The sequence below is a fragment of the Cryptomeria japonica genome, chromosome 4 (genome assembly GCF_030272615.1).
Source record: "Cryptomeria japonica chromosome 4, Sugi_1.0, whole genome shotgun sequence".
In the NCBI taxonomy this organism is placed as follows: Eukaryota; Viridiplantae; Streptophyta; class Pinopsida; order Cupressales; family Cupressaceae; genus Cryptomeria; species Cryptomeria japonica.
This window is the reverse complement of record NC_081408.1, coordinates 255,059,927-255,085,633: the sequence shown is the minus strand read 5'-3', so window position 1 is coordinate 255,085,633 and position 25,707 is coordinate 255,059,927. Positions and strand designations below refer to the sequence as shown.

The 25,707-nt window shown below is 42.3% G+C and overlaps 1 protein-coding gene across 3 annotated transcripts in view; it reads right to left on the bottom strand.

The window, feature by feature from the left end:
- LOC131065551 (uncharacterized) overlaps positions 1 to 25,707 on the bottom strand; it is a 247,724-nt gene that overhangs the window by 66,912 nt on the left and 155,105 nt on the right. For 2 of the 3 annotated variants that reach the window (XM_058000092.2, XM_058000090.2), the window contains exon 5: positions 7,666 to 7,775. In XM_058000092.2, the coding sequence (XP_057856075.2) occupies positions 7,666 to 7,775 (110 nt within the window). The remainder of the gene's footprint in view (positions 1 to 7,665; positions 7,776 to 25,707) is intronic. The other variant, XM_058000091.2, reaches the window with a different exon arrangement.

Here is a 25,707-nt window from a genome sequence, read left to right as displayed (position 1 = left end):
AGAGGAACTCGCAACCTATGAAAGTAGGCAAATGGCAAGCATCCTTAACTTTGGTGAATCTGCCCCATGCCATTGCTACCATCCAATAGGGTTTTTTTGGTGCCATTACTTCTCTATCCATCCTCACCTTTAGTGTATTTAAGTTTGGAACATCAGGATTTGAGAAGACGACCCATTGTTCACGAAGTATACCGACCTGCTCAATTGAATAAATCTTTTGAAGGGCCTTCATCAACCCATGTCTCACCTCGTAATCATCACAAGGAGGGGACCTTCCAAGCTTGGACTCATACCATTTTGGATTTAGTGCAAAGGCTGCCATATGAAGTGGAGTGTTCATAGTGTTCCACCTCCACATGACAATGGACTTAATATACTCCTCATATAAGTCCAATTGATGACCCTTTAGCAAAAATTACTTCATCTTTTGAATCATGTTGTCAAAAGTCTCATATATTTGTCCAAGATTAGGAGAGTTTGTATCAACATATCTGATGACATCTACAATAGGCAAGATGATGGAGCAAACATATCTACAAAGTGCAAAAAAAAAAAACAATTCAAATAAGAATAAGATTAAAGATTATCAATCTCAAAGTTAGTTGACAACTAGGAAACTTAGAAACTTTGAAAGATTCAACAATAAAATTAAATTATCAAAATCAGAATTTTTTAATAAAATCTGAAAATCAGCAACCTCTTACCTTACAGTGGACCACCAATTGTCATCAAGGATCCTTTGTTTGATGGTGTTTCCTTCAACAGTGCTTGCATTAGGCCATCAATTCCATTATGAATTCACCACCATCAACTTTAGAGCACCGTGCACCGCAATTATCCTCTCTAATAAAATGAAGTAACTAGCATATCTTGTCTCCACAAGTTTGAGAAATTCCTTCTTTGAAAAAATCCTAAAAAAAGCAAGTTAGGTGTGGTGGTTGCAAATGAACATTTGAATATTTCTACCTTGTGCCACCAATTCCTTTACCCAAACTAATTTCCCTATGTCCTTCAATGCATTATTTAATGCATGAACACAATATAGAGTCCAAAAGATGTGCTTGTAAGCACCCTCCATGATCAAGATGACCAATATGCACACACATGTTGAATCAGTGATCACCTGAACAACATTTGAGGCCCCAACCTCCTTTATGGCCTCTCTCAAAATGCTATACTAAAAGTTTGCATCGTTGCATTTCCCTGAACAATCAATGGCTTAAGGAAAATATAAGCCAGCTGTGCATGTGACTATGATGTTGATGAGTGGCCAATGTCTAATATCAGTCCACACATCCATCACAATAGAACAGCATGTCCTTATCCAAGTTCGCCTCATATCATCCATTACCAAACTCACCTTAGAATATGATTTTTCAAGGAGGGTAGTTCGTAGTTTATGATCTCCATGGAGGTACAAAAGAGGGACCAATAGTACTTATATCATTGACCATTATTCTGAAGTAAGAAGATTGAGCAACATGAAATGGGATGGCATGGGCATAAAAAAAACCAGCAATGGAAGCCTCTATCGTTTCTTATGCGTGCACATTGAACATAGTTGAAACTGACCCTAGCTGCCCACTATCACTAGCCTTCCTCTTCCCTTTTTTAGCATCCACACTATGAATAGCACTCTCTCTACCAAAATTGGATGACATAGGCTGAAACGTAGATGGCTGTGAAGAAAATTTCATTGGCATGGGCGCACCTTTAGACTTGCTTTCTGCCTCCATATGTAATCTATAACACTCCAACTTCTCATGCGTCATGTCCCCTCCCGGATCGTTATATATATATATACGAAGAGAAAGAGAGAGACCCTAAATGAAGAAATTATTATTATTAATTAATATAATAATTACCAATGAATGATTATTTAAAATTCATTAATTAAATATTATTTATGAACATGATTTAAATATTATATATTATCAACATAATTTATATATTCAATAATAAATAATAATACAATTAAAATACAAAAGAGGGAAAAAATAATAAAAATAAATATATATATATAATAATAAAAATAATAATAAAATATAATATAAATGAGTTTGAGATTATTAGTTAAATACAACTCTCGGCTATATCATTACGTGGGCATGAAGAATAAAAAAAAGATTGTCTTGGAAGAATCATGAGTAGAGGTGATGGCGTAACTATACACCATGAAAGCGGATCTCAGGATAATAATGGAATAGTATAATTATAATATATAAATGAATAATATAATCAAATCTTATATAATAATATAATAAATAAGATACATATTAGTGATGATCAATAATAAATCCTCTTAATGACTAATAAGATTTATATTTCATATTTATTACGTATTAATATTATTAATGTATTTCATATCTTAAATATTAATATTTATATTATTTATTAATATCTCATTTTTCCTTTATTATTAAAGTCAATAACTATAAAAGGCAGCGCTTGGTATAAAAGACAGTGATTAGTATCAAGACTTAATGACCGATGCATATAGAATGAATAGAATACTGATCAAACATTAAACAATATTTGATTAACAAACTGAAAATATAAATCAATATTTTAACAGCCGCGATTTGCTATATAAACAAATCAGTTAATTGTGAAGTGGCACCAGTTTAGGAAGAGACTAGTCTCTTGGAAAATCACGTACTAAGAGATGAACAGCAAGGTAATAAAATACGATTAGTCAGTAGCAAATCTGATATTAAAGGTTGTGGTTATGGTTGGAACATCGACTAAGGCTAAAGAGACATTGATTTACATATAGTGTTGACAGCAATTTCATCAAAATATAATTATTAGCAAGGATGGCTGATTCTATTAAAGATTTGTTTATATGAAGCAAAAGCAGCGTTCAATATTTAATCAAAACGTGGCAGCAGTTTGTAATAACAAAGAAGTCAGCGCCTCATTAAGGTAATAAACAACGATTAGTATGAGAAGAGGAAAAGGTATGATTTGTTAAGAATAAAAATCATAAAAAGCTGTGATAATGAAAGGGTGCGATTTGTTTACTTGGAGTTTAAGTTTTCTTGTGAAGAGTCATGTCTTCTTGATAAAGGACAGATATAAAATCATAAAGAGAGCGGAAGGTATAAAAAAAAAGGGGGGGGGGAACAGCAAAGGCAACTACAGATTGGAAACTACTGCTGTGGGATTAAGAACAGGTAAGTAATGAATGAATATTTTTATATATATGTTAATGAATATAATTAATGCTTATTTAATGTATATGTTAATGAATATGTGAAAATATATGTTAATGAATACATACTAATGAATAGTTAGGAATATACGTTAATAAATAAATGTGAATATATGATAATGGATGTGTTATGGAATACATGTTAAGTTAGGAACATGTAAATGTAGATTATGAAATGGAAAATAGTAATAAATTGAAAAATGTAATATAAATGTGATTGTATGATGGAGACTATAGGGAGGAAAGTCCCTTAGCCTAATGGAGGGATTATGATAATCCCTGGCAGGCAGTATATACTGAATATCTATATGCATATATGTATGGCTTGGTTGACAAAGTTCATCCAAGAAGAGACGGATCTGGCCCGTCCCCTTTGGTAGACTTGGATGATGAGATGCGTCATCCAAGGCAAGGAATTGACATATGGTCTTCCTTGGATGGCTTGGGTGTAAGAAATTACACCCAAGACAGGAATCGAATTAACCTTCAATTTCCTGGATGGCTTGGGTGTAAGTAGTTACATCCAAGACAGGAATCGAATTAACCTTTGATTTCCTGGATCGCTTGGGTGTAAGAAATTACATCCAAGACAGGAATCGAATTCATCCTCGATTTCCTGGATGGCTTGGAACCAAGATGGGTTCCAAGAAGGCGAGCTTCATAGCCACCTAAGGACATATCTCCGTATGGCATTCGTATCCTTTTTATTAAATAGGAATTGAGATTAGTGTTAATTAAGTAATGGAAGTTTAATTGCAAATTAGATTAGTTTAATATATATATATATATATATATGTGTTGTATTCTAACAATCTGTTTTGCAGGACGGTGATCCCTAACTAGTAGGGACATTGCATCATGCTCCTTTATTTCTTTAAAAAATTTAACTCCTTTGCCCAAAACACCCAAGAAATGACACGACACCCTTGTGTAGCTCCATCTAAAATCATCATTGCATATGTGACATAACCACACCCTACTCCCTCCTGAATTTTTCTTTTAGACATCTATTGGATGTACAAGACAAAGAAGAGGTTTTTTGGGGTTAAAAGGGCCTTGTGCATAGGGTTTTAATGTAGCCGAGGGGTTAACTCTGTTTTGTGTTTGTGATTCACCACCAACACCCTCACTCCCATTGCTAGTGTTATTTATTTCATTTCCAACTTCTTTTTGGTCACTACTATCATTGTCACTGCTGCTGCTCATGTTTTATGAGTGTAATGCAAGTTTAGAGTACTGAAATATGATGAGAAAAAAAAGATCAGACATAAATGATGGAAATTTCTTCTTTAGACTTTGAAAAAAATTTAAAAACAGAAAATGAAACAAAGGACTTACCTAGAGTGGTCTCAATGCTCGAATGCTCCTTCAAACCCTGTTGTTTACTCTCTTTTTTCTCTCCTTCAAATGCTGTTGTTTCCTCTCTTTTTTCTCTCCTTCAACTGCTGTTGTTTCCTCTCATTTTCGCTCTCCTTCAACTAATGAGATAACAATGACAAAATTAGGTTATTTTGCCCGTTTAGGGCAAGATTGAAGTGTGGGAGCCACAAACATTAAAAAATGTCTATATTTTTAATGAGTTTGGTGGTTTTTTAAATAAAGGAGGCACAACCAGGGACCGTCCCTAGGACAGTCGAGGGACGTCCCCAACCGTCACCCCTAGGCATGCTAGCCATTTCCAGCGAAAACAAGTTTTTTGGGGATGCCAAGGGGACATTTCCTGTCATTCCCCCGTCCCCAGGCCATCCCCTTTTCTAAAACGCCTACAAATCTAGGGGAAACACGTCCCTAGGTTACACTAGAAATTTCGACTCCCTCATATGGTCACTAGTAAAAATAATAATATGCCCGTGACTTGAGATTTTGAAGCAATTTTCACACTACAACTGGTGAATCATTTGATGAATATGGAAACCTTCACCACCATGGGTCCATCACTAATTTCACCAACTCAACTTGGTCGGACTTAAACTGATACCCTTAGTGTTTGTTCTATCATCAAAAAGAAAAAGCATGGTTTGGGGGCTTTAACAACATTGCAAACTAGAGTTGCATCCTTTGAATGTGGTTGTGATAAAAACATCTAGGAACAAGGTTTGGTGAAGCCAATAAAAATCACACAATAATTTGCCATAGAAATTACAATGGATAATATTCAAATTATGGCTGGTAGCTACTTACTTGATCACTAAGATTTCTCTCCAGAATCTTCATATAATATCACAACCCTCTGACTGCAACAGTATTTTCAAAATTCTAATTGGAACAATGGATGACAACCGTGAATCTGTAATATCCATGAAACCCTAGAAGCTCATATGGCATTCTTAACTTGACAGGGGCGAATGATGAGTTTTACTCAAACCTGTACCAAAATACTGATATTTGAAATTTGGAACATATTTTGATGTAATAGGTCAAACAGTTCTGCCAAACTATCATGAATACTGGCTTTGACAATGCATTTCTCTATTTGTTGTTTGAAGATGCTATAACCTTGTCACAGGAGACTGAGATCTACTTGTATGCCTGAAAAAATAGAAGAAAAAATGTACTGCTAGTGTTGCTAATTATCAGGGAAGAGCTGCTCTGTGAATTGCAATGGCAAACAATTTACATATAGGTACTTGTATTTCAATGTTTGCATGCATTAAACTGCCTTTCACTTTTGGCTTGACTAAGGAAGGTAGAGAAAAAGAGTGATGAATCCAAAGCAAAAAAGTGCCAACCTTTGAGCGTTTCTAATATTTACAAACCGGGGTGTGGATCACTAATGGAAAAGCCATTAGCATAGTGCACAGGTGGGAAAAGAGTGTAGTTATGCCAAGCAGAATGCACAGCACTTTGCTTAAATTATTTCATACAAACTGTAGTGGAGATCAATATTGGTTCTGCCAACTGAAATGTGCACCACTTTACTTAGTTTTGGATACTGACATTGCCACAGAAGACTTGCTTTAGCCAGCTTTTATTTGGATGAAATATGCCTATATCAGGGCTGGCATGTGCCCAGCCACTTTCTACCATTTTGTCACTTGCTAAGCAGAATAAACTTGTGGTTTAACCCCCATAAAAGTGTACCTCATGAAAACTTAACAGCTTTATTTCCCCAAGATGCAGATCACAAAGTATTTAGCCATGTTTGCAATGGCATGAAGAAAGAATTCATGGCAAAGTCATTCAATATATGTCCTTAGTAAAATTAGCTTTCACTAAAGTGGAGATCACTCAAGTATTTTTCATTTGCCATTCTTTCCTTTGGCAGAGATTTAGATGGAGGAAACCATTGGCTTAACCATCCAAAATATGTGCTGGCGGGAAAAACTTCTGGTTTTCCATCGACATCTCCTATGAACTCCACTTAGGCAAAATTTCATGATTTTGGCGGAGAAAACCAATGCCTTTGCCAAGGGAAAAGTGAACCAATTTATTCTTCTTCACACTTGGGCCAAATTCTGACTCATTTTTCCATGTTCACTCAGTTGATCTACTCTTGCATTTTTCTTTAATGCCCTTGGTATTTCATCATTCCTTATTTCTGATTGGGTTTGCAGTGATCATCTTCACCCAACAAAAGTTGTTAGGAAAAGAAAAGACTAACAGAATGACCTTGCAAACCAACCAGGAAGACCATAATCGACTTGGGGTTACCACACAAATGACAATCAACTAGCAACAAACCTAACAAAGGGCAAGTATGGACAGAATTTCTTTAGCGTTCAAGTTTACAGCCCTACCTTTACTGGCAACCAATTTAGCATTGCAAAGGAAGAGAAACTGGAGGCCATCTTTGCAATCAAGAATTGGATCTGCACCTACAACAGAGTAGCTTAAGGACTGTAATGCACTTGTGAGGTTCCAACAGATTACCTTCTGATCTAAAAGCTAATAACAGGGTATGTTAATTCTTCTTCAATGATCTGTCCCTTTGTGGTCCCATTTGAAGGCCTTGGCCACATGAATGTAGCTATGCAAGGCAGCCATGTTAACTATCAACCCCAAGAAATACTACTTCATTGTACCTAGCAAGATTTTGCTCATATTGTTTTCCATGACTGATTGAATACAGATCCAGACAAGATGAGAGAGGCAATGTAGATGGAGTCATGGAAGAACCAAAGATTTTAATGGCATATCTAAGCATAGCTTAATCCTTGGTCTTACCAGCTCTCAGTATCATGCAACTGTTTGCATATTTGTACAGCTGGCATAATCTGGAATATAATGTTCATCATACTCTCATTCTCAGGCATAAAATAATAAAATATTGAATAATGCAGTTAATAACTAGAAACAATCATATCTAGTTAACAGCAGGTTACTTAATGGTGTGGTCCACAAAATTGGTAGTATGAAATATCAAATTAAGCATCCATTTATATCTCAAATAAAAAATAAAACTGAAAATCAATTAGCATGAAAGTAAGATCAGAAACCAAAAGCAACTCTACCGTGCAAAGAAGCAGTACCCATGTCCAGCTTTAACAGCATCAAGAGAAATGGAAACAAAAGAGTCTGAACAGAACTGTGCTCCAAGCAGCATTAAATCATCATCTTGATCCTATAATAAGTGAGTAACCAAAACTATTCCGTAAGAGATTGCATATAGGAAAAAAATTACGTGAAGCTTAAAACATATACTTGAATCTACAGAAATGTGAATGACATCAAGCAAATATAATTCATTGTAGCATCCCTAACTTTGCAAACAATACATTTTATAGAAAAACTCCATGTGTGTGGTATATGAGTCATTTCTAAGTTCATCGACACAGTTGTATATGCTTCAAAAGAATAAGGATTGGGTTCTGAAATTCTAGTTAGGAGTTCTAGTTATTATTTAAGTCAAAACATGGTACATTTAGTTTCAAAAACCAAGTAAAAGCTACACTTACTGATTTCGGATAGAAAACCATATTTCTTACAGCAGCTCTCAAGTAGGTGGGCATAAAAACAATGAAACTTCCATCCAGTCCATTGTTAAAGAATACTATAACTATAAATAGGGTAGAAATCTATGCACTAAATAGAATCCAAAACAAAGAGAACTTCATTCTAACTAAATGAGAACTACCAAAAATTTACAGTGTTCCACAGGCGTTGGGGACGGGGGGACGCGGGGACGCGTTTCCGGGATGGAGGGACCAAGGGCCTAAGTTTGGGGATGGCGGCGGGGGGCTGGCGGGGTGGTGGTGCTGATATAGTTATACATATACATATAGTACTTGAAAAACTAGTTTTGAAAAGATGTATGACAGTATCACAGTATAAGAATTACATTTCAAATGAGACTATAGGAAATTTGAAATACTAAATTAGTAAATATAAATACCAAGATTTCTTCAATGCTAATTGTGTTGTTATATGGAGCCTAATCAGACTCGGAGGTTAAATTTTCCCTACTTCTATTGGCGCGGTTTCCCCCTATATTTTTCAACAGGGGTTTGGGGGCAGCGCCCCAAAGTTGGGGTCAAGGGGCAGCCAAAAATACTTTTATTATTTTCTAAAGGCATCGGGTGTCATTTTTCTATTGGCCCACGTCCAATTAGGGTTACCCCTTAACCCCCAAAAAAGTCACTTTTTTTTAATTTTAATTTTAAACATTGCATATACATGGGGGTGACGGGAGACATCTGGGTGTCTCCCTGTCCCTCGAGAGACGTCTGCACGTCTCTCAAAGGATGGGAAGACGCCCAGATGTCTCCCAAGGAGACGTCTCTGGCGGCGATTGGGTGGCGGTGGCAGGACGGCGGGGGACGTCGCGTCCCTGTCCCCCCGTCCCGGAGACGTCCCCCTCAGGGAGATGTGGCCAAAAAGGGGGGGGACGCGTCCCCGTGGAACACTGGTTAATATGCCCTTAGCCAATAATCGACACACAGATTCTCCAATTCATTTCATGCAGAGCACCCTATTTATGTTACAAGTTATGGAGGCAACAATCCATCATAGGTAGACTATTAAATGGAAGAGCATGCAATAGCACAACTGGACAGGTATAAAAGGTGCGTTGTTTACTCTCCTATCTGATAAAATGAATACTCGATATGATGAACAAAATTAATAATGCATACAAAATAGGAGTAAAAGTATATCTTTATTTGAACATGAAGTTATTACAGAAGTAGACCAGATATGGTCAGCCAAGGTTCAAAATCGATCCGACTAGATCATACTGCTTTCCTTGACAATACACAATCTATTTAAAGGACCCAACAGTTGCTGAGAGGAACACAACCATCGACTAACTGAATTCGACTGGCTGGGTTATTATATTACCTAAGAGCCAACAAATAATTACTAAATAGTCAAATAACCCATTTTATCAAATATAATAATAGACATCCTTAAACTGATTACAAACTTTATCTCATTAATGATAAGGAAGAAACTGAGCATCAAGCTAAGACCACCAAAAGACCTGGTCATATTGTAATGGGCTTGATAATGATGATGATAATGAGGGACATGGTTAATCTAGTCGGTTGACCAATTACATTGTTATTCATTTTAGATCTTTACTCAATCTTGTTTTCCTTGTTAAAGAAGTTTGTTCCATTGAAATTAGTTATGTTGCTCCTTGCAAGATTGAACTTCTTGTAATCATTCATATTTAGATTTTTTGCTATTAGATATAATAACATGTATCTAGATACCACTATGTAGTGTTTCTAATTTTGATGTTTCAAGTTTCCTTTGAGACCCATCTTGAAGGAAATTACAAGATCAATAAAGTAAACTTAATTAAGATGTTCCTTAAGTCAACCCTTGGGAGTTGTTATAGGTAGTTTGAATCTTTGTTATATTGTAAATGCTCTTTAGTGATCATACACCTCTTTGTAAACTTTTTTACGACAATATAAATAAATACAATCTAACTTTAGGTATCCAACTGCTTAACATGCACCCAACGTTACAAAATATTTTGCAATGCAAAAATGCAAATAATTTCACATGCAGCTATTTCCTTCACTATCATACCATAAATACCTATATTATTGGTCTTTAAAAGCAATGTTGATTGCTTGTTTAGTAGAACATCTAGATTCCATCAAGCATCTCCAAACTTTCTTCTTACTCAATATTATCCTTCCCTATCAAAAAGACGAGCATAATTATTAGGTCATTGAATGTAAAACAAATTGCAACCAATTTTTTTATGGCCTGCATCAAGCAAGGTTGCCAAGAGACTAGTCCTAGTAGTAATATGGGAGACCGGTAGCAATACTAGTAAATCTATTTTTGAAAAATCGCAGATGGGGGATACTTGGAGAAATCATGATAAAAAATAATAAAATATATATATATATATATATCGATAAATAGCCCAAACAAAATGAGACCCACATCCCTTAATAAGTGTCTGAAAAAAGAAAAAAAAATATCTCCCAAACCAAAAGGGAGACAACCCCCACAACCTAGACTATACATTATTAGTTTTACATGAAACAAAATATAATAACTATTATTTGCAATTGACACTGACACCCCCCGAGACTCAAGAGTCAGTTTGCCCAACCATCCTAGCCACCAGTCTGGCTTTCACCAAGCAATCTAAGCCGCCTGCAGCATGCTCCTTTGCCTCAACTGCCACCTCGTCGAAGCTAGCAAAGGCCATTTCTTCTTCTTTGATCTTCACCCCGAATTCCTCCTCTTCCTCATCATCATTGGTTAGCCCTTCCTCTTTGAGGTATTTCTACAACCACGTGTTGTCGGGAAATATGTATATCTTATGTTTTGGCAGTAATGTTATTTGTTAGTAGTTAGTTAGCCGACGAGTAGGTAGTTGGAGTCGCGACGGTTGTGTCGCACCCCTTCGGCTGTTATATATTGTACTACCTGCGGGTATTGAAGGGGGTGTTGTTTACGACAGATAATACTATGAACATTGGATACACTCTGAGTTATTAATGGAAAGCTTATTCTCGTAATCATGTTGTTATTGCATTGTTTATTTCTGCATTACTTCTGTATTCTTTCTGTTTACCCAGTGAGGCAAACATTTGGCGTCGTTGCCTAGACATACTCGGGAAAGGAGGGAGCGGATGGCGCACGGACACAATGGGCCTACCCGTTGGTGAGATAAACCCAGAGGCCGACGACGCGCAAACAGAGCTCTACAACGGGGAAGACACTGCGACGAGGAAATTTTCAATCCTGCTCCAGGTAGACATCGAGACCTACGTCCGACGAGAGGCCACGGAGGCTGAAATCCCACCAAGTGCCGTGTGGACAGCACTGGAAGTTAGCCCGGCAGTAAATCGGTTGATGAACCACCTCCCCCGGTTGCTTGCACAGGCATCACTGGCACAACGAACTCGCTTGGAGGAGATTGCCCGGGAAGAGCGACGCCAACAAATCCTCCAACAGTACGAAGAAAGCAGCCGTCGAGAAGCGGAGCGGGATGGCACGAGGCCAAGAAGGAATTGAACCCTGAATCCCATAGGGATAAAAGAACATTCTATATTCAGATAAAGGTGTCATAATATTGACACAAGTTGTATCTAATGAAATGAATTAATAAAGGAGTGTTCTGGTTTTATGTGTTGTTATTTATGGAAATGTACGAGAATTAATGCCCAACCTATTAAACAAAGATAAAAATAAGAAAGCAAAAACAGACGAATGGGAGGCCGCACAGAGGGCCTTGATTCTGGAACAACGAGTAGAACGTAGACGGAGGCTGAGGCAACTTGCCGAAGGACGACCTGTCGAGGGGTTGCCCGAAGGGAACCAAGGAGGTGTCACGGAGGGTGCAAAAGCCGAGGGAAATTTCTACGCGTCGCCAGAACACCGTAGGGTGAGAAGCCACGAAGAGTTTCTGGAGGAAACAAGGTTATGGAGGAATCTAGTCGAAGAGACCCGAGATCAGTTCAGAAACTCATCCCTTACGCCACGAAGTGAGGATCACCAAAGGGAGCCAGTAGTGAGCGCGGGTGAGAACGAAGGGGAGGACAACCATACGGCTGTAGGTGCGACACACGGCAGGCAAAACACCATACCTCTAGTCACCCACGCAAGACACACCACCGGCGCCGGAGGGAGCGACGCAGGGGCACAAACACAGCCACAACCACCTTCGGGGAGACGACCCCCATCAATGGCGGGCAAACAGAAGTTGCCCAAATTCAACGGAGATGGCAAAGATGACCCCGTACGGCATTGTCGTACATGTGAGACAATATGGTCAGCCAACGGGGTGGTTGACAAAGCGGATTGGGTGGTGCAGTTCCCTGCCACCCTGAGAGGGGTAGCCATTGATTGGTACTCTAATGTGGATAAAGTAAAGGTGGGAACATGGGATGAACTACAGAAAGCTTTCGAGACGGAGTTTCGACTCCTTCGAGATGATAATGAGATCGTGGCGGAGATATTAAGCACAAAGCAGGGAAAGCACGAGACAATGCGAACATATAGCCGACGGTTAAAAGAGTTACTGGGGAAGATGGAGAACCAGCCGGCTGACGAACTAAAGAAGAGATGGTTCGTGGAAGGGTTGTGTTGTGCGTTGCACACGCCCCCTGTCGCCGACAGGGTCCCCCTTTCCAGTTTTGAGTTTTTTGATCGTCATCCCGAGAATCGAATCAGAGTTTCTCGTGTCTCCTCGAGCGAGTTCGTGATCAGTCCGTAAGCTGATCAACGTTGGAGTAATGAACCAATGAGCCCTTTTGACTGATCTGGCTTTCGGGCGTAAATACCGAGAGTTTGTTCCAAAATTTCAAAACTCAACGCAATGCAAGCATCTTTTCGGACTCCAGGTCCGAACTTGGCGAAAGTCAAGATGAGCCGTTAAGTTTAAAACGTTGTGCGCTCCCCCCCTTTTGGATGTAAGCGTCCGAAGGTGAAAATTCAAAATTTGAAAGCATAAGGTGGCAATCGCATTCCGGACCCTAGGTCCGAAATTTCCAAAAAATTAAAGTTTCAAAACATAACACTGCCCAACAACGTTTTCGGACCTTAGGTCCGAATTTTAGTGAAGGTTAAGTTTAAAACACAGTGCAATAGCATACTTCGGACCCCCGTGTCCGAATAACACAAGCTGTTAAGTTCTAAAAAACATATCAAACAGCGTCTTCGGACCCTAGGCTCCGAAAAGAGACAAAGTTAAAGTTTTTTTTAAGCAACATCAAAAAACCACGTTTCGGACCCCCGCGTCCGAATATCGACCAAGGGCGAAGTAAGTTTTAAAAAAAAAACGCATATCATGCATACTTCGGACCCTAAGCTCCGAAAAGGGCGAAGTAAGTTTTAAAAAACGCATATCATGCATACTTCGGACCCTAAGCTCCGAAAAGGGCGAAGTAAGTTTTAAAAAAAAACGCATATCATGCATACTTCGGACCCTAAGCTCCGAAAAGGGCGAAGTAAGTTTTAAAAAACGCATATCATGCATACTTCGGACCCTAAGCTCCGAAAAGGGCGAAGTAAGTTTTAAAAAACACATCAAATAACATTCTTCGGACCCTAAGCTCCGAAAAGGGCGAAGTAAGTTTTAAAAAAACGCATATCATGCATACTTCGGACCCTAAGCTCCGAAAAGGGCGAAGTAAGTTTTAAAAAAAACGCATATCATGCATACTTCGGACCCTAAGCTCCGAAAAGGGCGAAGTAAGTTTTAAAAAAAACGCATATCATGCATACTTCAGACCCTAAGCTCCGAAAAAGGCGAAGTTGAAGTTTTAAAAAACATATCAAATAACATTCTTCGGACCCTAGGCTCCGAAAAGGGACAAAGTTAAAGTTTTTTTTTAAAAGGCAACATAAACAGCGTTTTCGGACCCCCGCGTCCGAATGAAAAGGGCGAACTGTAAGTTTTAAAACACATCAAATAACATTCTTCGAACCCTAAGCTCCGAAAAGGAAAGTGTGGTGTTTCAAAACAACATCGAGACGCACTTCGGACCCCCGCGTCCGAATGACCAAGGGCGAAGTAAGTTTTTAAAGGCATTTCTCCAGCATCGAAATGCATACTTCGGGCCCTAAGCTCCGAATGAAAAGGGCGAACTAAGGTTTTAAAAACGCAGCGCATGGCACACTTCGGACCCTCGCGTTCGAATGAAAAGGACGAAGTGTAAGTTTTAAAACATATCAAATAACATTCTTCGGACCCTAAGCTCCGAAAAGGAAAGTGTGGTGTTTCAAAAGCAACATCGAGACGCACTTCGGACCCCCGCGTCCGAATAACAAAGACAGTATAAGCTTTTAAAACAACATCAAAACGCACTTCGGACCCCCGCGTTCGAGCTTCAACATCATCGGGCAAACAGCGTTTTCGGACCCTAAGCGTCCGAAATTCCAAGGTGAAAGTTTAAAAACGAAGTCCAAAAGCAAGCAAAACATTAAACGCAGAAGGCACAGTGTGTAACGCGGAGGTCAGGACGAGCACACCCGCGAAGGTTAGATTCGAAAACCTCCAATTCAAAATTCGAAAGGAACTCTTAAATCCGAAAGCAAGGAGGTAAGACACTGCATCATCCTCCCATCGACCATTTAAAATTCAGGTTGCTAGACACAGAACCATGTGAAATTGATAAATCCTCTTTCATCTTCCAAACTGCGAAAATTTAAACAGGAAGGATAACCGTTGGGATTCAAATTTTGCAGGGTCATCCGCTCGCCCCCCCGCAAGGTCGAGCAATCACCCATCATTCGCTCCGATCAGGTAAGTACGCCTTATCGCGTACGGTCATTTAAAATGTCTGGATCAAATACGCAAATACGCAAAATTTGAAATGCTTGGAGTCTGCATCTCCATCATTCGAGCATCCAAAATTTAGGACTTATTCCCAGAGTTTGGCCGAAAACTGCATCTCTTTTCAAAATTCTCATGTTTTGCCTTTGTTAAAATTAATCCAAAAAATTCGAGAGTAAGAATGCTTAGTCATAAATCTTCAGGAATATGATGCTGTAGAAGTTAATCAGATTGTTAGCCCAGAGTGATATTTAAACTAATCTCGGTCTGTTGAAACACTTCTGTTATTATCTAACCCGCATCGTCATTCTCGTGTCACCTTGTAATCCGTGTCTGGCTGTGCAGGATAAATGCCTAAATCAGCGGCAGAATCATCAAAAACACCCGCTGCAGCAGAAACCTCACGAGCATCCAAATCAGACATCCCACGGAAAGTTGAAAGAATGAAGTATCAGTATCAGAGGGGAGGGTTAAGAGAGTCAAAGGTCCAGAGTATCTGGGACAACATTGGTGACACCGACCTTGGCCACATTGATATTCAGGATTTCAGGGATCGGGTCTTCTCACCCAATGCATATGGCAGGCCTAGGCAAATGCTGGAAAGTGGCATCGCCCAAGCAGCAGGTTTTCCTCCAGCAATCCAGAACTATGAATTAGTAGTGGAAGCTGCTCGGCATTACGAGCCAAAGTCCAGATTAGTGCTTCTGGAAGATATCACTATTGCCGACTTCTCCCCTGAGGCTATCGGCGATGCATTTGATATCCCCTTTCCAAATAATCCCATAGCTACAACAATGGACGAGGCACAGGGGGCGTATGATATGAACCCAGCTCGATGCAGGGCACTAATTAACGAAGAATGGTTCAAAGAAAAAAGGCCTTCAAGCACCAGGATTGTGAAAAAGACCCCCAGAAGTGACTTTCATAATGAACATGGCGATATGGTCACCTTACTTAGCCGAGTCATGGGACTCCCTAAGTCCAACTACTTTCAAGAATGGATGTTCTATTTTACAGAACAGGTCTTTGCCGGAAAGTCTAAGTTTGACTGGGCCCAGATCATAAGTGATAACATCCACGCTCAGCTGATTGAGCTTGAGACAAAGAAGTATTTCACCATGACCTCCTATTTGGTCTATATGTTCGCAAAGAACCAGCCACTGCCAGGATTAATAATGAAAGGTGAGATCGGGAATGGGCCTGGTCAGGTAAAGGTTTATGATTGCTACCCGCAGCTGCACTACCAGGATATAGCTCAAAGGGAAAAGAGCAGCCCGGCTTACGCGGTTGGACAGTACGAACGTGTCAACGACGCCTTCACAATGCGTCTAGTCAGGCTAATGCAGGGAGGGTTACACATAAGGCTCTCGGAGCAAGCTACCATTTTAGTGCAGAGGTATGGGGCCTGGTTTATTCAGTTCCCAAGATTCTCCTACATCCGAATTGCTGGCTTTGAAGGTGCCCCCCTTCGACTTCCGCGGTACCCAACCGATAAAGTAGTCCTCATGGAAGTGGCAAGGCAATCACGCCCTGCCGGCATATTATTACGAGAAAGCAAGCAGGCTGGATTCGCATTTCCAATGATCATAGGCAACCATGATGTCCAATTGAGAACTCCCACCCTAGCAGAAGAGTCCCTTGCAGAGCTAGCCTCTTATGGCCTACAGGAACATTTCCCAAGAAAATGTTTTGATCATGACAATTTGGCAAAGAGAGCTTACGGTAGGCGCTACAGAGCAAAGGAGTCAATTGAAGATTACTGGAAAAATTGCTCCGATGACTACGAAGTCAGGCGACGGGAATATTCTAGATTGAGTGTGCAGCAAATGCGACTCTTTGAGTACCGTCGGGTCCCGGATCAGCTCACAGACTCGGGGAACTGTCTCCAAGTCCGGGAATTCGAAGCAATGAGGCATCTCTTGCCAGGCGTTGATTGGTCTCAAGACCCAATCACGGATTTCGAAGCAGTCATGGCAGCCCCGGCAAGATACACAGATCAATGGTTACAACACCAGATCGAGAGGCTAGTCCATGAAGGGGTCCAGTTTACTTACCATCTGATGGGCAATTTCGACTCTCAGTCTTCCGAAGATGAAAGGACATCAGCTGAAAAACCAGAGAAAAGGAAGAAAACTAAGGCTTGCAGAGGGACTCGGACGTCCAAGAGAACAAGGAGGGAGAAGATTCCCATAAGAAGGCCAGAGACCACTTCATCTTCAGACCCCAGTTCGCCCGATGATGCCATAGATTTGGATTGCGTACCTGCTCCGCCTTCCCAGAGCGACATAGAGGCATTCCAAGCCAATGATCCTCCTGCTCCAGATATGCCGGACACCGAGCAAAAGGGCCCCAATCCGACTAAGCCGGGTGACCAGATAGAGGAAGGAGAAATCCCATCCACCCAGGGGATCGAAGTGCATGAACCTACCCAGCAGAGCCGCCATGAATTACTACTCCTCCATGCAGCCAAGGACGACTCAACTGTCGAAGGGGAACAAAGAACAGACGAGATCCATGAGCTCGAGGGAACCAAGGAGCCACCATCACAGGAAGATGTCAGACAATTATTCAGTGAGATAGGGGAGAACTCAGATGCAAACAAAGAGCTTCCTCCTTCTTCCACCCCTCCGATGGCGGGACAGCTGTTAATTTGTGATCAGCCAGTTGGAAGTATGGGAGCACAAGGTGCTAACTTAACCCTATCCTCAACCCAGACGGTGCCTCAAGAGTGGCTGATCGCCAGAGCTCAGCGCAGGGCCGCCACCAAGGCGCCCATCGACCTTGAAGACATCTTCTCACGAATGGATCAAACAAAAGCAAAAGGGAAGAAGAAACCGAGAACATACTCTAAGATAACCAAGGATGGGCAAAGGAACCGCACTCTTCATATTGCTACCCCGCCCGTAAACAAGCTAGCAGATCAAATAACCCTGGCAGATTATAGCATTACGACTGTCCCCATCGGACGAGCTACAAAAGAGCAAGAAAAGGAGGAATTTAAGGACTCGGTGCAAAACATACTCAGACAGCTCGAGGAAATCACGGCTGAAAAGGACATGTATCGGGCCCGTGCTGAACAAGCCGAGGGATACATCGATAAGCTCCTACGGCCACTACACAACCCCTCTGAATCCCATATTCCCCCAATGGCATTGGCGCAGAGGACCACAACTGAATTTGAAGGAATCCAGGATACCGCAAAGGCCGTTAAGGAATGGGTGCAAGACATCAAGAAAAAGGGAGAACAGATCCTCAAAGAAGTAAAGGAAATGGCTCTCCATCGAGAGCTCACTCTCGTCAAGCTGTTGGAAGTAAAGAGAGAATCCCTTCACATGCATGAAGTAGCGGCCTCTACCCTTCCCCTCCTAAGAGCTCTTTTCTGGACACATACACAAATTCCCACACTGCCTGACATCTTGAATCCCCATAGCATCAGTGTTCTCAAGGAATGGTATTGGACCGTCACCATGAAGAACGACGCCCAGGAAATTATTGACAAAGAAAATGACGCGTGTGAGGCGATTCTGGGGAACATGCAAGAACTAGGCAAGACCATCCTCCGATCAATGGTTTCGGGGTGGATAAATGACCTGTCCGACAGTGTAATCCGGCCGGATTGGGAGGGAAGATTGGGAGCAGATAAGGCTTCTTATTCCATTGAAGACTTGAGTTTTGCTGGTCAGTTCCATTCAGACATATTATGCTTCGAGCGTAATCGCTCCAGCTGGAAGGACGGTTTAAGGCACGTGGACCAGTATCTCGAAGGCATGCAATACAAAATTCGCCACCCTCCCATGCCCCCTTTTAATCCCCTCTTCCAATTATGCATCAAGTTTCAGGAATATGTCCGCAAGGAACGAGCAGCAGGTCGTGATTTATGGCGAGAATACCTGCATGGCGAAGACCAGTTTCTGCAAAAGGAATGTGAAACCAGGATAGAGAAAGCAGTTTCTCAAAAATGCTTTTTTCCCTCCAAGTCTTAAAAAGTGCACTTTTGTCCCAAAAGGGTGACAGTTGACTTTTGGTCAACATATTGTAAAGTTTTTTGTGCACCTCCCCTTTTTGGATTATTTCAAAGTTGTAATTATCCTTTGGTAGTTATTGCTCCGTTTTGGGTAGTTGTAGATATTTATCTCCCTATTTATGAGTGTGGGTCCCTCTTTTTGTAAGGATGAATCTGGGCCACTTGTTTAGATTAGATCTTGGCCATTCATCCATTTTTGGAAACCTATTTAAGGGGACTGGTTTTCCCTCATTTGGGAGGAAGTTCTTGAATTGTTGCGAAAGCTCTGAAGAAATTTTGCAGGAATTAATACAATGGATTGAAATTACCTTCAAATTTCCTTGTGAGTGCATGGTCTCCTTCTTCATTTAAATTAGAAAGCTTTTAATTATGTCTGTTCATTTTACACAGCAGTTCTTACCAAGCATCTGATAGAATCTCCACAGTCCATACCATTAGAGGATAGCTGATTGCTTTTTTCCTTTCTGCATGGTTAATCTGGGCTATTTTATGATTCAGTTCGATTATCAAAAGTACACATATCATGAATATAGAAGTTCTAATATTGTATTTGGTAATATGAAAATCTGGTTTCTCCTTTGAAGATTGCACTAAGTTTATGCAAACATTGTGTCTGAATGACTGATGATGCTTAACCTGGTTTCCTGGAGGTGTCTGTTTGCTTGGGTAAATCTGTTGTCCTAGTTAATATTTACTGTTCTCTCTCTCTACCCTTCCTTTCTTTCCTCCCAATTTTATCCCTTTTTTTAGAAATCCAGTCTTGCTAAATCAGCTTCAAATAAATCAACATCACCTGAAAGAAAACCAAAAGAGGTCCCTGGGAATTCGCATATGAAATTACTAATCAAACGTAAGCCCCCTTGTGTTTCCAGCATAAACACATAAAGCCACTGAGAGATCCCGCAGTCAAGACCTGACAAAAGAAACCTTGAGGTAGTCTCCTTTGATCAAACTTAGAAAACAGCATTAGAGACTTCCTTATCTCAAGAGAGAGTAGGATAATCAGTCGGCTATTCTATTCTGCGTTGGCCGTATGAAGTTTGCAGCAATGCGATTTCAGACACGTCAACAGGTTGCGGACATCCCTACGGAGAAAGATGAAAATTGTAACGCCCATCTCATACGATGACGCATACAACCGCACAATGGATTTGGAAAGTGAAGGCAAAACATCGCAGAAGAAAAAGGACAAGTCCTCTGCAGAAGAGGAGTCCTCGGGAGAAAGCAGTAGTGATGAATCATCAAGTAAGAAGGTGCAAGCTCTTCAAAAGGATGTGCACCGTATGTTGAAGGAATTTAAGAACATGAAAAGAAGCACGAGTAAAAACGAAGACGTGTGGTGCACTGATTGTAAGGAAGAAGGTCACACAAAAGGCACCTGCCCGAATAAGGCATTCTGCGAAATTTACCAAATGTTGGGACACGTCGTCAAAGAGTGTCCCTACAACATGAAAACAAAAGGGAACCAAGTATTCCTCGCGCAAGAGCAACCCTCACTGTCCGCAACGGCGGGCTACGCCCAGCCGCAAGCCGACGCCACTGCATCATCCGATGGTTATAGAGGTAACCGAAGAGGAGGGAGAGGCAACAACAACAACAACAACAATCGGAGCAAAATGCAGTATGACGTTAAGGGGCGGCCAATAATTCAATATCGGGCCTGCAACCAATGGGGGCACTTCGCTCGAGAGTGCCAGAATACTGAAACCCCCCAAAGCCTGTGTAGATGGTGTGGCCCCGATGATCACGATGACACAAAATGTCCTAAGCCAGGTGTGAATCTGCTCAATATTGAGAGGACGGGCGAAGACAAAGAAGTATTGGCAATCACTTGCGCGCAGGCGAAGAAGGCAACGTATCCTGACCCCCGCACAGAGAAGGAGAGACTGCGGGAGGCGAAGGCCGACATTGAACGGGAGATGGCGGCAGGACGGAAGAACACAAAGATGATGAGTCCCTCAGCCCACCTGAAAGCGGAAAAGAATATCATTGGGCAAGTCTTGCAGATGAAGGTGCCGATAAAGGTAAAAGACCTTCTAGACTCCATGCCACATTTGAGGACTGCCATCCTCAGCAATGTGCTAAGCACAACACACGCACCTTCGAGTGCACCGAAGGTTCTCGTCAGCCCTTCGATTGACCCGATGTTACTAGCCTTGAACAGTGGTAGACACCCAGCTGTGGTAGAAATGGGCATCCTTGGGACCATTCTAAAGGACACCATTGTGGACGGAGGTGCTGGGGTGAATGTACTACCAGAAGAGACATGGAAGAGGCTGGGGAAACCCACCCAATGGCCATCCACATTTAATCTAGTAGGAGCCGACCAACACGGCATCAAGCCACTCGGCATATTGATGGCCCAGCAAGTGACAATTGGTACGTAGCCCTTCCTGTTAGATTTTGTAGTTATTCCCTTGAAAAAGAAAGGCTATGACGCCATCCTGGGGAGAGTGTGGTTGATCACCGCGAAGGTGAACCATAACTGGAAGAAAAATACACTCTCCATGGAGAAGGGAGGGCGGAAATATATCATTGACCTACAGACCCAAGATGTCGGCGAAGAGCTCACCTCTTCCGACTCGGACTCAGAGGACTCTAATAAATGGGAAGGGGGTCCCGACGAAAGCAAGGGCAAGAACGCGATGGAGCCGAACAGTGAAGGGGTGCTCGAATTGGAGGGATGTTCTGAAGATGAGGTGTGCTCACTCAACGGGCTCTTCCATTGGCAAATGGAGTACTACGAACTTTTTCACTGCAACATGTTGCAGATAGAGGAGCCCGCCGATCCGGAGGTCTTCCCTCTGGAATACAAAGAATATAAGGAGGGGGAAGCCCGAGTCGACAAGGCACCCGCACATCAGTTTGAGAAAGACAATCCAATTCAATTTGAAGAGTCCAAGTTGAAGGCAACAAACCTGGGAAAGGAGGAGGACCCACGGAATATATTAGTCGGGGATGACTGGGATCCCATGCTGAAGACAGCGGCCTTCAAAATATTTTTGGAGTTTAGAGATGTCTTCGCATGGACGTATAAAGACCTGAAGGGGGTACCTCCCGAACTGTCCATGCACGCATCTCGTTTGTACTCGGAGCCCAGCCTGTACGAAAAAGACCATACCGAATAACCGCAACTATGCAGCACGGGTGAACGACGAGATAGAAAAAATGCTGGAGGCCGGTATCATTTTTAAAGTACAGACAAGTGAATGGGTGTCGCCCATAGTCATTTAATTAAAGAAGGAGGCTAACCAAATAAGGATTTGTGTGGGCTTCCGATGTCTTAATGCAGTTACGATTAAAGACGCTTTCCCAATCCCGTTTACGGACAGCATACTGGAGGAGGTGGCCGGCCATGAGATGTACTCGTTTATGGATGGATTCTCCGGATATAACCAGATCTCAATCGTCGAGGAAGATAAACTGAAGACCACCTTCGTGGTCGAAGATGGTGTCTATGCATACAACCGGATGCCATTCGGCCTATGCAATGCACCTGCAACATTCCAGCGAATTATAATACACATATTCGACAAGATGTCGGTAGGGAATTTTAAAGCCTTCCTCGACGATTGGTCCATCTATAGCAGGCAAGATACGCATTTGGTAGCCCTCAGAGAGTGCCTGGAGAGATGCTAAAGGGCAAGGTTGGCCCTTAATCCAAAAAAATGTTGATTTATGGTACCACAAGGCAAATTGCTTGGGCACATTGTATGCAAAGCAGATCTGAAGACGGACCCAAACAAAATACGAGTGATCGTGGAGATGGAGCCTCCTACGGATGTCACCGGGGTAAAGTCCTTCCTGGGCCATATTGGCTACTATAGAAGGTTCATAAAAAACTGTGCACAAATATCCCACCCCTTGGACAAGCTTACTCGCAAGGGTGGGTCGTACACCTAGGGGACCCCGGAGAGTGAAGCATTTGAGGAATTGAAGACGAGGCTGGTAGCTGCCCCCATCCTCGCGTACCACAACTGGGACAGGGAGTTCCATGTCAATGTGGACGCTTCAAACTTTGCAATCGGTGCCACACTGGCCCAAGTGGGAGATCACGGGTTGGATCATCTCGTCTATTTTGCCAATAGACTGTTATCCAAAGCGGAGAAAAATTACAACACAACAGAGCGGGAGGCATTGGGGATGATCTATGCGGTACAAAAATTCAGACACTCTGTTGGCAACACCGTTCACATTCTACATAGACCATCAAGCCCTCATGTACTTGGTCAACAAGTCAATAATTCAGGGAAGGATTAGTCGATGGCTACTCTTGCTGCAAGAGTTTACGTTCACCATTATCGTGCGCCTAGGAAAAGCCATGTGATAGCGGACCAATTATCACGCATAAAGTCAGGAGAACCAGCGGAAGGGGTGAACAATGATTTTCCAGATGCCCACTTATTCCAAATCGCTGCATTGCCATCATGGTACACGGCCATCGGGGAGTATCTTTCTACTTCAGTCTTTCTGCCAGGCATGCTACCAAGAGAACAAAGGAAACTAGTTTTACGAAGTCGAACATTCCAACTGATCAATGGACTGTTATATAAGATGGGACCGGATCAAATACTCAAAAGATGTGTGATGGAGGAGGTGCCAAGAGTTCTCCGAGAGGCGCACGAAGGACCAGCGGGGGGACACATGGGACCGGACACTACTGCACGGAAGGTGCTACTCGCGGGCTTGTGGTGGCCCATGCTATATAATGATGCACGAGAATGGGTTGTTGGTTGCGACACGTGCCAAAGGGCTGGGAAACCATTGAAGCAGGACTTTATGCCGCTCAACCCCTCACACGCGTAGGAATTATTTGAACGATGGGGGTTGGACTTTGTCGAACCACTCAAAGTCAGTCGTGCTAGGCGGTGCAGATACATCGTGGTAGCCACGGAATATTTGACTGTGGGTGGAAGCACGGGCCCTACCCGATAACTCGGCAGTGAGTACAGCCAGATTTATTTATGAGCAAATCATTACTCGTTATGGTATCCCCATGCAGCTGACGAGTGACCGAGGGGGCCATTTTGTCAACCATGTTATTAAGTTGCTCACGACAGAATTTAAGACTTCCATTCTCTGTCGAGCCCTTACTACCCTCAAGCCAACGAGCAAGCGGAGGCCACGAACAAGATCCTTGTAGGAGTCATTTATAAGTCGTGCGAGGTCAAAGGGGAAGATTGGGAAGAGAAGTAACCCTCCGTGTTGTGGGCTTACCGAACGACGTACAAAGTGACTACAGGACAAACGCCCTTCCATCTTATGTATGGGCAGGAAGCAGTGGTGCCCGCCGAATTCATGGTACCAAGTCTTCGTATTGCCATAGAAAATAGACTCAGCGATATGGAGAGCCTGAGGGAGCGACTTTATGCTCTGAATAAACTTGATGAGAAGCAGATGATGGCTCAGTGGGCAACCGAGACAACGCAGCAGAGGAAGAAGTTGTGGCACGACAAGCACCTGAAGCAAATGAAGTTCACCCCAGGACAACTCGTGTTGAAATATAATGGGCGAAACGAAATTAAACCTGGAAAATTTAAAGTGAGGTGGCTAGGACCTTACAAAGTTCGCAAGTCGCAACAAATGGATCGGTTCGGCTATGGACATTGGACGACCACGAAGTGACCGAAGCCGTGAACGGGTCCAAATTGAAGGTTTACCATGAACGGAGGGAACCCGGACCCTCCAATCAAGGTGTTTGACAATATTATAAAAAGTAAAAAAAAAAAAAAAACCGTAGGATCCGTACGGCATAAATTTAAAAAAAAAAAAGGGCAGTGGCAACACCGACGGTGGGACCACCGGCGGTGGCAACACCAATAGTGGGACCATTGACGGTGGATACCACCACCGCCGCAAGGCATAAAAGCGCAACCACAAGTCATAAACGCAGCCCACACTACAGCACAGCCACAAGACATAAAAACGTAACCCAGCCCAGCCCACCACACACGCACTCCGCCGAACAACGCAGCACGCAAGCATAGGGAAGGCATACGCAGCCATACACAGCCATCCAGGAGGTAGTTAAGGTGGTTACGCAACGGTACGGCTATAACCAACAGGAGAAATTAAATGGAGTCGGCTGGGAAACGGAGTTGGAAGAAACAGTTGCAGGCTTCCTTCAGTAGCAGCCAGATGGATAGAAATACCAGGGTCCTGTCGTCAGGCGTGCGTGTTGCAGGTAGCACAATGGATGCCAGCGCAAGTCAGAAGAAAAAGCAGAAAGCACCACAACCTGCGACAAGTGCAAAAAATACATTGACACCTCAGAATATCACCTTCAAGGGCCTGAATGGGTTGGAATGCCGGAAATGGTGGCAGGACACTCTCGACAATGATTTGGTGAAGCAGAACCTTCGTAAGGCAGAAGTGGAGTGGGTTATTCGAATGGTCGTGTTTCCTATCCGCGAGTATGAGGCCCTACGGTTCATGGTGGACACCTTTGACAGACACACACAGACGAGTACATTTGAGTATCTCGGGAGGGATGTCACCATATCCTCCAAAGCGGTGGACTTTACCAGAGTATTCGGCATCCCAAGCAGACAGGGCAGAAAAATCGAGTTGAAGGCTAAGAAGATGAAGCATGAAGAGAAAGAATATTGGATTAAATTAGTATCCAGAAACTTGACGACAGTAGAGCTGGACAGCGTGTCTGATGCCACGAAGGGACGAGGAATCCGTAAGACCTTTGTTGCAGAGGGCCACTGGCGGTGCATAATGGATGTCATTAAGAGCAGATTGACGGGATCTGGTAGGGCGTCAGACATCGCCCTC